At 42.5% G+C, this 17,500-nt stretch overlaps 1 protein-coding gene across 2 annotated transcripts in view; it reads right to left on the reverse strand.

Moving 5' to 3' along the window:
• Positions 1–679: 679 nt before the first annotated feature.
• Positions 680–17,500, reverse strand: part of mtrr (5-methyltetrahydrofolate-homocysteine methyltransferase reductase) — a 37,414-nt gene continuing 20,593 nt past the window's right edge. For both annotated transcript variants that reach the window (XM_080417175.1, XM_080417174.1), the window contains exons 12-15: positions 15,330–15,448; positions 8,132–8,224; positions 3,420–3,617; positions 680–1,768 (exon numbers count right to left, since the gene is read on the reverse strand). In XM_080417175.1, the coding sequence (XP_080273301.1) occupies positions 1,624–1,768; positions 3,420–3,617; positions 8,132–8,224; positions 15,330–15,448 (555 nt within the window). In that variant the 3' untranslated portion in view covers positions 680–1,623. The remainder of the gene's footprint in view (positions 1,769–3,419; positions 3,618–8,131; positions 8,225–15,329; positions 15,449–17,500) is intronic.

Genomic DNA, 17,500 nt, shown 5'->3' on the forward strand with positions numbered 1-17,500 from the left:
TTTTGTCCTCTGCTCCTCTGTCTTGGTGGAGCATCTGGACAATAAAAGATGAAGTCGGTGAGGGGTGCGTGTGTGTGTGTACGTACGTGCATGTGTAAAAACAGAAGGACAGCTCTACTTTCGACAACACTGCATTAAACCAATTATTCGCCAGTGCAGATTGTTCTCCATGGCCATTTTTGTTTACCTGGCTCAAAAACATTATCGAGTGACGCATCGTCCGCAGCGCAGGTGGACGGAGCTTGAAAACATGTTTTTCTCTCCTCGCCGTGCGTACACAAGAGTGAAAGAAGTACCTTGAGGATTTATTTCTGAGGATCCTTTCTCTCCAGGGCCCTCAGGGACGTCTGTGATGTATTGTTAGCTTGTAGATTGGCTATGTTCATGCACAATACTGGCACACAACTAAGGATAAATCTGTCATAAGAAGAGCAGAGAGCCTTCAGTTAGCAGACGACACATCCATCTTCTGACCAAAGTCACCTTGAGCAATCAAATTACAACAACAACAACAACAAATCTATCACTCCTACTCAATCAGAACTCATTATCTTCTGACCTCTTCGAGGTGTCAAGAATAACTTCGGTTCCAGCAACAGCCAATGCAACCACGTTCCAAGCATCACAACTTCCTGTACCCAGAATTTTTTTTTAATTGTTTTAATAAAATAGGCACAGTTACAGTTACAGTTGTTTCAAACCGTTTGCGATATTTCTGATGTCGGTTGAGGTTGATGTTGACATTTTTTCCAAGATTTAAAAAAAAATCTAAAATGACAGATCTACAGTGAGCTTGTAGATCTGCCATTTTCAAATAGCCAATGTACTATATATATAGGATTTAAGTGGTTTAACTAATTTTTATGCTATATTAACTCATTTTGCTGGGGACCCTCTGGAACCCCCTCAAGGACCCCTGGGGTCCCCGGACCCCACTTTGAGAACCCCTGGCATAGAGCATTGTCATGATAAATCATGGCCAATTATTTTCATCACCAGCAGCCTCATTTATAAAAATGTCCTTTGACTTGATCCTTCCATCATACATAATTTTGACCCGTGATGAAAAATAAAGGGAAATTCCATCTGCGGTATAATCATCATCTTGGTTAAGGGTGGATTTCTTTTGCTTTTGATATGGTACAACTGGATGACGATGAATGGGACCCGTCGATTTCACTAAGCATGCATAAATGAAGCAAATGGTCTTTTCTTATGATCACATGGTGACTTTGCTACCTAACTTTGGAGTTAAGGCAAAAGCTGATTTGAGTAACTTGCCTCTAATCCACCATAAAACAATTGCAAAAACCCCAAGTTCAATGAACCACAATGAAAAACTAAATGCAAGTGTGTTGCAACATGGACTGAAAGTAAAAGCTTTTCCAGTAAGTAGAAGGTGGAGCGGGGGCTCATCGACAGTAAAAGTACTCTTGCACCACATCTAACAGCGCTAATGCCCTGGCCAAGGTCATTTCTGTTCACACACAACACAGACCAAATGGGTGTAGTTAGCAGATATCCCCAGGCCAGCATGCTGCAATCCATTTCAGTTTAGTTACTTTTAGGTGGCGTAAACTACCTCTGGGCTTCAATACCCACAATTAATGTTCTCATCCATCTTTATCCCCAGATGTCCTGGAGATAACGTTTCTCTTCTCTCAATCCTGCTAGAATCTTCATTGCTTCCAATTGGTCAAGCTGGAGTTCCGCTCTGATCACCTCGATCAGAGTGTCATTCACATCCTTGGCCATGTTCTTGGCATCCCTGTTAATGGAAAGAATGTGAATCAGATGATACAAACTTAGCTCAACATTATGACCGTTTTGGTTTGGAAACATAATTGGGAGCATTTGTGAGAGTGCAAATAATTGTAAAAAAAAATATATATATAAATCCAGTCGAAAGACTGTTTCTCTGTACATTCTAGTTAGTACACTCAGTATGTGAGCTGACAGTATAGGCTCTCTTCGTATTTAGTTTGCTCATTGGTATGACGGAGCAGAGATATTGCTGGGCCATCATTCCAGAGCTTTCAGTGCGATTAATAAGTGACTACCTGACTTTGGTGTTCTCCTCTCAACATTTCTACCATGCTGGTTTCCTTGCCGTCTTTTCTTGTTAATTTGCCTCAAATGCAACATGCTATTCCTAAGAGGATTTGTGCCATTTGCTGGCTGTTATGAACTAAAGTCAAGTCAAATCATGCTAGAAAAGTGTGCAGATCTCCACCAGGCCAGTTTGGCCCGCATAATTTGATAGGAATAGAATACGAAAAATCGGATGGGCCTATATGGGGAGCTGCATCATGATCCAAGGATTCCAGGGGCAATAATGTGACGCGGCCTGTTATAATGCCACCATAAAGCCGATTTGAAACATTTGGGGTGGAGGTTCTTCCTTAGCCTACAGGGAGTGTGCATTGCAAAGTCTCGAGCAGGTTGGTCCAGCATTACCTGAGATAAGCTCTTCACAGACAGACAAACAGACAGACGGACTCACAGGACCGAAAACATGATCCCTCGCCTTTCGGCTAGAACATACCGTAATTAATACCCTCCGATTTTTTAGTTTTTTTATGTACATCAAGTACATGTTTACGCCCTGATAAAGCCCCATGTGGTCACAACACTGGAGTACATCAATTACATTTTCATCTGGTAGTTTTCGACATCGATGAAGGAAGAAACCCGCACACTGCCAGCTTGCACGGAAGAGACCTTCTTCAGGCATGTTACAGACAAGCAGACAGTATCACTAAATACATTCAAACCGATATGGAACAACTAATCAGAATTGACATGTGATCACATCAAGAGATAACAGCTTGTGCTGACAATCAACCATTGATTGTCAGCACAGGCTGTTATCTCCTGACCGAAACGTTGCTTTGATAAATAAAACTGTGCTCTTGTACCGTGCATGCTGGCTGTGTGCAGGTGTCTTCCTTCATTGATGTCGCCTGCTGCTTTTAGCCTACGCACCTGCTTTTAACCGTTTTAATCTAGGTGTGCGAAAGCTTTTTTTATACACATCTGGCAGTATTCTAAATAACACTGTGAAGTCTCTAAGAGGAAGGCGATAACGACTGTGATGAGATAAGGGACCGACTCTGTGAAAGTTCTGTGACAATCTTCTTCACGTAAATGTAATTGTATCCGCATGCAAAAGGCCTGTGTGCACAAATCACTTTAGTTTTCAAGTTGATGTATGAAAAGTTTTTACTTTTGTCTCTGTAATCCTCCACCGTGACATTTTTTTTAAATATCGGCACTCGGATATATGACAATTATTAAAGTTGTTAAAATGCACCGTCAGCAGTATACGGTTTTGTATAAATATGACACAGTACTACAGCATTTAAAACTACCACTACAATCATCATCATCATCATCATCATCATCCAAGTCCATCTCACCCGCAAACGTAGAGGCAGCCGTTCTGTTTGAGCAGGATGTTGGAGACATGTTGGCTGTTAAGAAGCAGGTTGTGCTGGACGTATCTGGGTCCTGGTGGGGAGCCGGTGGTGGTCTCATCCTCCTCCTGAGCGTCTCTGGAGAAACACACCCTGAGGTGGCTCAGAGTACCGCTGGACACAAAGCCCTCAAGCTCCTCTCTGGGGTAAAAGAGAGCATGCGGAGAGGCATCTTGCCGTTAACACCCGAGGTCGATTCTACAATTGCCTTCTGAACCAGTAGCTCTTTCAAGATTCTTCAAAAATGTTCAAAAATAGCTCGCAGTGAGCTTGTACATCTGCTGTTTTTGAATAGCCAACGCAAAAATCTAAAATGACACAGATGCTTCCCCGGTTTTAATGGGTTAAAAAGGAATGTCCACTTTAAATCAAAATATCCTAAATGGAAATTGTAGCGTAAAGATTATCATGATAATGTAAACAAATAGTGAAGATAGTCATAATTATGGTAATAAACTTGGTAAATGGTAAATGTATTAACGTAATTAGAACAATCTTATTCCCCATATTGACCACCTCAGTGGCCTTGTGGTTAGTGTCCACCCTGAGACTGGGAGGTCGGGGTTCGATCCCCGGCCGGGTCATACCACAGACTCCAAAAATGGGACCCTGCTTTGCGCTCAGCAAGATTGGATTGGGGGTAACGCTTAAGAAACAGGAGATAAGCTCCTGCCCTATGGGCCTCAGGGCTCTGCAAGGCTTGCTACTTACTTATACCCCATATTATGGGGACATTCCCTGGTTTACAGCCAATTTTCTACTCTAAAATGATATAAGCAGTTCAAAGAAATTAAAGGTGCACTATGTAACTTTTTTTGTGATTACAATGTTATTTTATCCAACCTGTATGGTAGAGTATGTTAATACAATATAATCGATTTGGGGTGGTTGTATTTGGTCTACCTGCTGTTCTACTGAGACATGCAGTACAGATCCAGTGTCTGGTTTCACAAGTGGTACTGCCTTCAATTTCTGCCCTGAGCAAGCAGGCAAGCTCTATTAGCTCAGTGGTAAAAATGTCAGCACTTGCGCAGGAGATCCGGCTTCAAAGCTGGGGTAGAAAAGTAGCTTTTCTAGATTATAGCTTCAATCATTTATTATAGATGTCCCATCTGATTTCTTTGGTAAGAACAAAATATTTCATCTTGGCATAAGCTTGGCAAAAAGTTCAGTCACTGTTATGCACATCAATCATTCTCCTAGTCTTGGAGCTGGCTGTAACCTTGCTTCCTGTTAGGGTGCTTGGGAGTCTAATGTCTCTGTTTTTAACAGGATGGTTATTGGGAAGGAAGGAAGGCAGGAAGGAATGAGCGAAGTAAGTAACAAGTGATCAAGAGAAATAGGTGAGCACACACACACCTTAGCAGACACACACGCTGTAGCTCAATGATCAAAGGTGAAGTGATATTTATTTATATTGAAGATCTTTTCCAGGGTAGTCTCTTGTTTTGCAGTAATCTCTAGACTTCGTCATTTTTCAATAATACATGAAGGCCACGGTATGAATACAGAGGGAAGGAATTAGTGCCGTCGTTGCCTTTGTTCTCTCACTTTCATTTAGTCGCAGTGTCCATTGGAGACTGACCAGGTACACTTACATTTATCTGGGTAGTCATTATAAAAAGCTCACCAAACCCATTGACCAAATTCTGTGATAACATACGCCTATCACCCCTCCTGGTTATTAGTCCATCTGCTACGTGAGACTAACTAGGGTTCTCCATTTCTCACTTCTGTGATTAAGAAGTCTTTTTGAAAGTAAAAATGAATCGATGAAATAGCATGGCTGGACCTGACAGCAGTGTTTGGGGGCACCATCTGCCTCTCAATCATCACCGACTGTCATATCTACCAGTGATGATTTAGACTTATGGTTGTACTTTCTGGTCGGGCTGGGTGATATGACTTCAAATAAATATCACGATTATATCAAACCTTCGCCTCGATTTTTTTTAAAACTGCTTCTCGGTTGTTCAATTAACCTATGGTTATTGGTTCTAAATATCGGTTTTGATATACCACAACAGTCGCAGGGCTCCGAGAGCCAGACCTGTCTGAGACCCTGCTGTGATCACACAGCAAACAGCCCGTGGCAATATTCCCGGAGCCAAGACTAGACGGGTGTGTGGACGTGTGAGTGAGCACAACAGAGAGAATTGGACATTTGTAGTTTCCAGAGTGCACAACAAGTATATTGTACTGCTGCTGGCGCACATTCTGTCGTATAAATTTATATTTTTTTCATCAAAAGCCAGATACACTGTACTTATCCATATTAAATTAAACACATTTTAATTGGATACCACGCTTGCGGCAAGGGTTGATTTCTTTGCTCTCGGAGATGCAAGCAATCTGGGATTTTTTCTTTTCTTTTTTATCCTGCTGCAGGTGTATATTTTTTGTATTCCCATCTATGCAAAGTGAAAACACATCCTCACTGACACGTACAACAGACGGACGTAATCACACTGGTCAACACTCCAGGGGGGTTTGTGCATCAGAAATTCCCACTTATCGACAAAACCCTGCTGGGAACAAACACAGAGCTACCTGGCTGCGAGTTGGAGATTTAACCCATTAAAACCGCGAAAGCATCAGTGTCATTTTAGATTTTAGCTATTCAAAAATAGCAGATCTACAAGCTCATAGCACGTCACTTTGTGCCGTGCTGCGAGCCTGTAGATCTGCTATTTTTGAAAAATCTTGACAATTTGTGCACATCTTTGAATATATACATGTTTTAAAGCGAAATCTTTGCTTCTGGGGTCCCTGCAAAATATTTTGAGATGGGGGTCGGCGGCCAAATACATATCATTTTTCTTGACATGAAAAAGTGTGAGCACCACTGATACAGCAACAGAAAACTGTTAGGATTTAGAAGACATTAGAATGGGCCTCAGGTCTTCATGGGTTAATGGGGAGATAGAGGAAACACGAGAGAACAAACAAGGACCTCTGTGATCTGTTTCTCTGTGATTAAAGATGTTAATCCATGCATGCCGTTTAATCCTGTGACAGGATTTAGTTTCTGATTACATGTCTGCCATTGACTGGGTACACCGGTCAATTAGCATTTAGCCAGGATGAATTAACTCATTGACTGCTCAGGACAACTTATGACGAGACATCGTCCAAACGCCCACACTGCCGAGGACGACTTATAACGACTTTTGTTTTTTTAGTGGTTTTATAAAATATCGCGCTGTTCTCTATCACTTTCAGTTTCTACTCACAACAAGGATCCGGAAATAACGTCATCCGAAGATTTCCGCCTCCGTCCACTTCCTGTTTAGCTTTTGCATGAAAACAGCTGTATCTTGAGTTGGCTTTTTTCCCCTGCATTTCGCGAGACATGGTATTTTCAACTCGCAGCTGCAAGAGAAGGCGCCGCCACGGTTGGAATGATTTTTATCTGGGCGACGCACACTTATACCGGGTGTATTTACAAACAACCGGATGAGCGATAATAATGGATCAACATTTTTTGTGAAGAAAAGCGTGCATTTTTGGCGAGAGATGGTATATTCACATGCTGTAGAAGACAAGGGGGCCGTCGCGGTTGGAATATTTTTTCTCCGGGCGACGCACACCGATACAGTGTGTGTTTATAAATGGTCGGACAAGCGATCATAATGACTATACATTTTCTGTGACCAGTTGAAAGGTTAAAAAAACAGAAATTGCTGACAGTGGGCAAACACAGCCAGAAATAAGTCTGGCAGTGAATGAGTTAAGAATAATTGATCTTTGTTCAGTAGTCCAATGATATACTCACAGGTTAGCTAATACCTCTGTTATAATGATACTAGGAAGGGGAGAAAAAAAATGCATGCCTCTTTTGTTGATTAATATGTTTAACTAGTCCATACCCGGGGATGTGCATGCACTCAAAGTATTTGCAGACTTTTAGTTATGAGCTGTGTAGACGGTATATACTTAGTTAAACTTTGGGAGAGGAGGCTGCCACTGTCATGATTGAGCACAGCCGGTGAGACAGACAGTGTGGGGGAGAGAGTTGTTAAGAGTGACTATTTTCAGTAGCCATGCAGTGGGAAATCAGCTTGGGATGGGCACATTAAAATGAACTAAATATAATTTTTGTGAGGCAGGTAGTCGCGGGCCCCCAGCCAAGGGGTGTGACAGGTGTGTGTGACGACGCGGTCATTTACGAACAGACAATTACGAACACAATCGTTGGCACCCGCAACGGTGCCAACGATGAGAAGTTGATATTTAAGCTGTTTGAGCTAAGCCATGTGTGCTAATAACACAACCTGGAATCAAACATTGCATGTGTCAATGTGCATGCTGGTGCTATGAAGATGATATCCAAAGCGCCCTCCCGCTCATAAAACCCAGTGTGTGTGGACACGGGCCCTAAATGAAAGTCCTTTATAAGTTTGCAGTGTATTGTGTGTTGTGGCGTTCAGTCTGTGTGGCCAGCGGCTAGAGATGATCATCCCATAGCTTGCCAATCTGTAACCATGGCGACAGATCCCATAGGCCGAACTGCCAAGGTGTGCATGGTGTGCGTGTGTGTGTTTGTGTGTGCGTGCACGCGTGCATACGTGCATGAGTGTGTGTGCGTGCGTGTGTATCAATCATTGGTGTCAACCACCACTCTGTCACACAAGAGGGACATAAATCTAACTTACCTGAAAAGGTAGTCTCTGTCTTTGTGGCGACAGCCAAAGAACAGCCAGGTCTCAGCAAACAGCGCCTCAGGCTTCATCTGCCTCTCCTTCTCCCTAAAAGGCAATGAGAGAATCTCAGTGGTCAATCAATATCAAGAAACAGCTAGACTGGAGAGAGAACAGAGTCCTTTAACTTCTGTCTGCAGAGAAAATCGACCAAGCACCACAATATCCTAATGCATAGGAATTAGAAATGAGTGTGTGTGCTGCAATGAGGATATTACTATTATTAAATAACCCACAAACAGCAAGATGGATCGCATCACTATAAACTGTTGCTAAACTGGCTCAAGTTGTCGGCGGTGCACGTGTGCATGCACAGACGTGTCTTTTCAACTGCACTTGCATGTGAAACCACGCTGTAAAAGTTATTCCTCTTGTGGCCCGCAAATCTGGCATGGCTCCCAGAATGCTTTGCAAATAATGGCAGCGTGATGGCACCAAGCACCGAGGATGCTGCTATCTGTGCTGCACACCTGCTGGGACTGTGACAGCACCGTGCAGATAACAACAGTTGACCCCCAACCTTTTACAATGCCATTAGTCAGGTGACCCTCCGAAGGGCCAGGCCTTATCTGTTATCCCCATCTGGCAAAGGGGGAAAGGATGGAAAAGAGAGAGAAAAGGATTAAAAAAGAGAGAGGAATGTTGCTGAAATTACCAAAGGGGACAATGGGTCCTGTGGATGTCACAGAGAGACATGAAGATTGGGGCCTTTGTGCCGTGTCGCTGCACCTTGAGGATAAGACTTCTGCTTCCACTGCTCCCCAACCTGCGCCATTCATATGCTGAATGAATCAGGTGTTTCCCCCCCCACCAAAAAAAAGTGCTGAATTCTCTGTGGTCACAATAACAAAATGGCAGCCAAGTGTCACAATTGATGGAGTTGTATGGTGCCTGAAAAGGTATTAAAAGAGTGATGCCAGCTATTCTGTGGCAGGACAAAATTGCGTGCGGTCTGAATAAGCATAATAGACAAAGCCTCGCCTCGATGAATTTGAAGGGACGTTTTTGTACACATAAGTTTGTCTCAACTTTGTGCTAGTAGAATGGGGTCAGGTTAGATAGCTGCATGGCAGAGTTGCTCGGAACGCTCTGATCCCCAACCATTAGCATCCTGGATGAGATTCTTCAGATGTGCAAACAGCCCCCCCAAGTAAACTCATTTTAGCGGGTTCGTCTATCTCCTCTCCTCGCCTGCCCCGGAGGGATCAATACCAATATGAAAAACCAGGATCCCATTCTGAGCAGACCACACCAGCGGCATCTCCAGAATACAAATTATATTGCATAGCCAACACTGACACAGTCTGCAACACAGTCCCAGAGGGGACAGCAGCATTGCCAGCGCACTACATTTGGGGGCGGTCACCTTTCAGTGCCATTCAGAGGAACAGCGGGTAGAAGGAAAGTGCAATGGATGCTGAGGTAAAGACATGGTAAACACTGCGATTACTTCTATATACAGATGTAAATATTTATTTTTGGCCTTTTAGTGCTTTTATTTCAGACAGACCGTGTGCAGAGAAGACAGGACAGGTGGGAGAGAGAAAGGGGGGATGACATGCAGTAAAGAGCCCCGGGTGAGTTTCGAACCCGGGAGAGCTGTGGGAAGGACTGTAGCCTTGTTTCTGTGGCTCTGACTCTGTGATCCACCGGGGCACGGCGCACTGCGATGATCCCAAATCGTGTTCAGTGGTGAGGATACGATTTGCTGCTCTGTGTGGGTCGATGGGAGAGTCTCTCAAGTCAATGAAAACAAATAAACCGTGCACACAACAATAACTCACAACTTAATAAGTGACTTGACAGTGCAGCGCAATTCCATATACATTTTTACTTCTCTGCATGGCCAATTTACAATGCATGCAGCACAACACTCCAATTGTAATCAGCCATTTGACTGATAAATGGAAACAAATACACACACACACACACACACACACACACACACAACACATGCAGATACCTTTGAATTGGCAAACTGTCTCATTGCGCCTGTTAACAAGGTCCAAGCAACTAGTTAGTTGATATAAAAACCTAAGTGGTACAAAAGCTTAATGATATCCCTTTAACTATACACACTACAGCCTACATAGAAAGGTTTCCCAATATCCAGATTGTGAGAATCTCATGCCCCATTACTCATTTTTACACTCAGACTGCAATCAATACCAGACTGCCCGGGGTCTTCACAACATCTCCAGATACTACAGACTCAAGCGTTTCCTCTTGACCTTTCAGCTGTTCCCTACTTACACTTGTTACTATAGCTACAAACTAGCACAAAGGAGTTTCAAAAACAGGCATCGATTGACAAAGGTGGAGGTGGAAGTGCATGCGTGTGTGTGTTGTTTGTGTGTGTGTGTTATGTGCGCACGAGTGTGGCTTAGAGATTGGAGAATGGAAGTGTCCCTGTGTTTTGCTGCTAGCTCGGACCTTGAGGCAGCATACATCATCCTGCTGACAAAATGGTGATTGTTATCTCTTATCAGAATGCAGCATCAGCAGTGGGTTCTTTGCTTAGAATCTCGAGTCAGATTGTGTACACCGCCGTGCCCCATGACAGCTTTTCACGTTCCGCCGACACAATGCACAGCTGGTAGGAGACACAGAGAGAGAGAGAGAGACAGACATCGGGGGAGATAGGAAGATGGAAAAAGAAAAAAGATGGAGAAGAAGTAAGGTGTGCTTGATGGATGCTTTCATATGGCTTCCTCTTCCCACGTGGCACATACAAAATATATAATGATTGAGCATTTGACAAGGTCCCGTGCAGAAATCAATGAACCAGCTGCACACCATGTTTACCATTATCTTTGTTTTTGAGAAATTAAAGGGATACTTCACTTTAGGGCCGGGGACACATTTAAAAAATATATTAAAAATAAATGAAAAAAGTTATGGAAAATTCATGGCCCCCTCACGCATTAGTAGGACACTCTAATGTGTGAGGGGGCCATGAATTTTCCATAACTTTTTTCATTTATTTTTAATATATTTTTTAAATGTGTCCCCGGCCCGAAAGTGAAGTATCCCTTTAAGTCACTTGGCTGAGGTTAAAAGACGCAAAACTGTTTATACAGTCTGTGTCTGAACAATCTGGGAACCCATCGGCAAAAAAAAGAAAAATTTGAATTGCTGCAGAGCTCTGAATCTGTCTTGAGAGATTAGTGTCTGATAAATACACTTGAACATTCTCTTTCTCTCCCATGAAGCTTCATTTGGACGTACCATGTCTTCAATAACTTCTCTGACTTGTAGCCTATGTTATGGCTACTCAAAGCATCTGTGAGAAAGATCAAGGATTTGATATCATAGGCTATTATAGTAGCTTACTGCACAGGACATCAAAGTTATAACTACAGGCAAAAAACAACTCACAGAGAAGTAAATTCACCCAGACATGGTTGAGAGCAGCCTATTTGACAAACTTATTGATCGGACACAGACTTCAGATCACATATATTGTGTGCAGAAAGTAGTGTCCGGGTTTGTTACCATAATGACTGCAATAGATGTGGCCAGTCGGCCGCGGTGTAATAATAATTCAAATGTCCTGTCTACCAGAACACGTCCACTCAAGCTCAACCTCTCATCTCTTAGCTCCAGAAAACTGTGTGACCACCTCAGTCCCTAGTCATCAATGCTTTTGTGTCTCACAGGTAACGGCAATTTTCACCCCCAGTTAGCCGCCCATCGTCTATCTATGCCCGTCACAATTATTACATCATCACAATTATTTGAGATAATCGCAATTATCTTGCATAATCGCCAGAATCGTTTCCAATCATCTATGAATGGATGTGTTGAAACATTTTCATAAATACTCAAAACATTTTAGCTAGTCATAATATACATTTGAAAGTATAACTAGTAGTTATACTTTCAAATGTATATTATGACTAGCTAAAATAGCAGATCGACAAGCTCACCACGTGTCACATCTTGATGTGAGCTTGTAGATTGGCCATTTCCTCTATTTTTGAAATACAATTAATATTATATTAACTACAGGTCTCCGCCAGGTCAGGTAGGTTATTGTAGCCTCCTGGTGGCACTATAGTAGGCCAATGTGAAAAGGGTGCCATTTCTTCCTAGGCCTTTCATTGTGTTCAGCAAAAATCGACCTGCTGGTGGCGCTATAACAGGCCAATGGGAAAAGGGTGGAATTTCTTCCTCGGCCAAGTGGGAATGAGAGTGCAAGGTTTCACGGAAATCGCACACTGCGTTCAGGATTTGGGGCATTTTGTTCAAAACGGACAAATCCTGCAAACGTTGGAAGACAATATTAGCCAATCAGGATAGAATATGAAAAAAATCTGACAAAATCTGAAGGAGTAATATCAAAGAAATTGGCCTCCTGGTGGCGCTATAAAAGGCAGATGTGAAAAATGCAAGGCATAGGTTTTTCCTTGGCCTCTAGGGAGTGTGCGTGCAAGATTCACGCAGATCGGTGCAGTTATAGGTAAAAACACGAATCGGCCTGTTATAGTGCCACCATGAGGCTGATTTGAACATTTTCAGTGGCATTTCTTCCTCGGTCTAGTGGGAATGTTCGTGCACAATTTCACGGAAATCGCATGCTGCGTTCATGATTTCAGGTATTTTGTTCAAAACGGACCAATGCTGCCAACAAGATCCGTCTTGATCACATGACTATAGAGATACTGTGTACCAATTTGCGTGATGTTTGGACAAAATCTGTAGGAGTAATATAAAAATCGGCCTCCTGGTGGCGCTATAACAGGCTGATCTGAAAAATGCGGGGCAGAGGTTCTGCTCTGGCATCCAGGGAGTGTGTGTGCACATTTTCGTTGCAATCGGGCCAACGGCCAACAGACGGACGGACAGACAGGGTGCAAAACATAGTCTCTGCCACGCCTTCGGCCTGCCGGAGACAAATATATGGTCAGTTTTGCCCATAATACATAATTTATTTGGGTTATTGTGCCGGTCATTGTCAGTCATTTCCGTTTATATTTAAGTTATTTGCCATCTGTCATGTGCAATATTTATTTACCAAAGCCTAAAATGCAAACAGAAATTGATTTTTTATCCTTCCAGTGTTCAATGTCAAATCACAACTAAATTGCTAATTTGAATAACAATTGATCGCAAAGTAAAATTTCATGCTCATGACTGCTCTACCGCCATCGTCGTCTTTAGAAACAGCCATCGCTGCTTCAGGTCAATGTTGTACACAGACAGCGATCACTTAAGAGTACTGACAGTCCCCATGTCAGCTCTGAGAACAAACACCCCACTTGGTACACACTACACATCACAACACAGCAGAGCACACATCTAGGGGATTGAAAGACAATTCTGGTTGACTGGGACACAACCTCATTTATACGAGGCCACTCCAAGTCAGAAGTGTCACTCGGACTAAAAAGGCACAGGCAGCAGCTTTGTGACAAGTCGTGGTGGCTATTGTTCTGGCTCAATGGACACACATCAGCCTGGAAAAACAGACGCTTAGGCCACACTTTGACGTATGTTTTGAATCACTGTTACAAAGAGCTCCAATGGGAATCGCTTCCATCAACCCATCCAATGGGAATCACTGCCTGTTCCAACGCCGTTCCAACCAGAATCTCTGTTTGTCACAAAGCTGGCGTTACTAACCTGTCCAATTGCTCCAACAATCCGTCCAATGAGAATTGCTGTTGTAAAGCAATCATTCATTGCAAGGTTTCTCTTGCCCTCTGGCCCCCACATACTTATACACATACTTATTCATAAACATGCAATTTACAGGCCTTTAATATCAAGACAGCAAAACCCTAACCATTGTTTTACAAAGACCTTCACGATATCGTAACCTTATTGTAGTAAGCCTTTCGTTGTATAGTGTAGATGTGCATGAATGGTTGATTGGTGGATGAGCATAAGGAAATAGTGCAGCCAACAGTCAATATCCCCACTTCACCTCCTCAGCAATTACTAGTCATGATTTACATTAACACACTACGTCGAGATCAATACGTCTCTTTGCTCTCACCTGACCCGTGGTTGTTCATTACAGATGAAGTCATAAACGGTGGCTTTGGAGAGGGCTTGATTTATTCCTGCTGGGACAGCTGAAGCACCCGGTATAATCCCTGACGTGTTCACAGCCCTGTCTGCCAGATTAACGGTCGTCCACGGAGCGCTGCTACGCCGCAAACGACTTTTGTGTCACTTTAAGCCCGATCTTTTGCAATTGTTGGTTCAAAGATATGCATAGATTATCTTCACTTGACATCACTTGAATGCTAATGATGTGAATATTAATGAATGCATTATCTCTTAAAATAATCATTTGTCACATATTAAGTCACCATCCTATCAGGGTGCTTGACATTCTCCTGCATTTTCTAAAATGCCCACCCCTATGAATAGTTATATCAGCATGCCCCTATATGGGCAATTGGGCATATACTGACGACATCAGGGATCTCCATATATGGGAATAAAAGGGACATGGACTGACAAATACAGAGATCTCCATATATGGGTCACATCAGGGGTGGCACGTACTGTAGGTGTCGAACTCTAGACGTGAGGGCTGCGTAGCGGCCCGAACTTCTAGTTTAATTACATTTTGTACAGTTATGACGTTCCGTGGCCCTAATGCATACCAAACTGGGGGTCCTTGAAATTAAAAAGTTTGAGTACCACTGGTACAGTATGCTACCATTGTGAGAAATGAATACAAATGCATGAAGCAAGATCTGTAACAACATATTTCAGTATAAAAGGTCCTTTTCATTTGCTGAATGCGTGTTCCTGAAGTTTGCGTTGATACTTCACTTTCAACTGTTTGGTACCATGAGAGCACAACCCCCCCAATAGCAAATATAGCCGATATAAAAGCTTGTACAGCAGACCTGTTATTTTTGGCATTAAAAAAAATATATATATATATATATATATATATAATAATGTGTGTGTTTGGGGGGGGGGCTATAAATATTGAGCCAATGAAAAGTATTAACAAGAGTTTCTGACTAAATAGCCCCAAAAAAGTAGCAGTTTTGGGCATATGAGGTTTCTACCCGAGAACGACGACATGCATGCTAGGTTGGTATCTCAAGACTGGCATTCAGCCTATTCAGCCTTATTAGATAAACAAGATGTGATGCATGCAACTACAATAGGTGGTCTTCTGTACCTTTGCTGTAGGAAGCCGATGAAGGGTGCGACTCCTGTTCCTGGTCCCACCATAATGAACGGCACCGAAGGGTCAGAGGGAGGTCGGAAGGTGAAGTTAGGTCGGAGACTCGTGCGGATCTGGGGTCAGAAATCATTAGAAGTCATTTACGTTCAATTAGAGAAATTACTGTGATAATGAGAAACCTCTCATTATAATAATTATAATTATTAGATATAATTATCTAAATTAATGGACCAATTCCAAAACAATACACCAGTGAGGAGACCCAAGAGGTCATGCTGGAAACTGGGCAGGATATGGCTGTCAGGTTTCATTTATTTTCATTTCATTTATGCTCTTAGATTCAATCCAGAATAATTTTCTAATTTACAATGGGGGCGGCAGTGGCTCAGGAAGTAGAGCGGGGAACCGGAGGGTTCCCAGTTCGATCCCAGGCTCCCCCAGAGTTAGTGTCTAAGTGTCCTTGAGCAAGACGCTCCCGATGAGCAAGTTGGTGCCTTGCATGGTTTCCTCCGCCCTCGGTGTATGAATGTGTGTGTGAATGGGTGAATGTAATGCACAATCATTGTAAAGCGCTTTGGATAAAGGCGCTATATAAATGCATCATTTACCATTTATTTACCATTTATAATGAAGGCCAGTAGAAGTCGACCTCTTATGGATAAACCATATGCCGTATTATCCACTTGAACCTAATGTTTAGAATCCCTATTCTGGGTATGTTGAATATTCTGCAGAAAAGGCAAACATTTTGCGAGAATAGCAGATCTTACAAGCTCAAGATGCGTCGCAACAAACATGATGCGTTGTGAGCTTGGAGATCGCCTATTCTCAGCAAAGAGATTTGGGGTAGAGGGAAAAAACGATGGGACCAAGTATAGACCCCCCGGGACCATGGTCTGGTCAACAAAGTATCTAGGGATTAATTGGTTAAGGTTAAGCAATCCTTATGATTAAAGAGAACCGAACCAACAATAACAAAACAACTTTAATGTACCAGGGTTGTGGCTCTTTCGGAGCGGGAACTTTGGGGGGGTGGGAGGGGTAACATACATTCACTGTTTTGTATACCCTTTGATATAGACCTGTATGTGAAAATATAAAATAAAAAAACCTTGAAAAAAAAAATAGAATGTACGAGTCCAACAACAGAATCCACCATAATTAATCAATAACCCACTCTCCAAGTTTCTGGCAACAGGAAGATTGCAGCATACTCCAAACGAACAAGAACTTTGTTTGGCATCGGCAGGGCTTCATGACCCAAAAACAAAACCATTTTATACTTCCAGCTCAGACAGGTTGTGTTTATGGTCACTCGGAGAGGGATTGCAGAGGTGGTTGTACCTCCTGGAGGGTTGGCCCACGAGACTAGCACCTCCTAACCTCCTCCTCAGCCAACCTCTGTTTGAAACTATCGCTGCTTTCACTGCTGGCAGAATCAAGCCATGGGCAAAATGCAGAAAAAACAAACAAAAAAAATCAATCAATCGCCCACCTTGAACTTCTGACCAATCGCACACAATGTTCGACTAAGAACTTTGTTGACTAGACAGAAAACCTTGGAGGTGCAAGAACTAGTGAACAAAGTTGTGAAAAAACACTGCTGAAGTTTTTCTTATTTTTCTTATTCACGCCATTTTGTTCTTATTGACCTACCCTAGTCAAACAAAGTTTTTGTTAGTTTAGACTATGCTCGGTGGAAAGTATATTCAAGTACTGTACTTCAGGTCGTAGCTATGGGTGGGCCTGGGTAGGCCTGGGCCCACCAATTTCTGGCCCTGTGCCTACCCAAACAAATGTTTAATAAAATATAATTATTTGAATTTAGTTTTTTTACATTCTTTAATAAAATATAATTATTTGAATTTTTTTTTTTTTACATTCTTTAATTTTTTTATATCATATTAAACATATTTAACAATAGCTTAATTACAACACCTAAATTAACATACCATAACGTGGACCACAATCTCTGCATTCAATTTCACACTGGCTTTTCATTGATTGTCCCCATGTTATCTGCTGTTATGCTATAGGGTGCTATCTTGCTTGTTAAGATTTCGAATATTGTTGCGACTTGCTGTTGTGCACTATGCAATATAGCCTACTGTGAGAAGCAGGTGATGCCGTTATCCCCAGCGCTGTCCTGTATTAATGAAGTCTGT

The sequence above is a fragment of the Gymnoscopelus braueri genome (assembly GCF_963280865.1).
Source record: "Gymnoscopelus braueri genome assembly, chromosome: 21".
In the NCBI taxonomy this organism is placed as follows: domain Eukaryota; kingdom Metazoa; phylum Chordata; class Actinopteri; order Myctophiformes; family Myctophidae; genus Gymnoscopelus; species Gymnoscopelus braueri.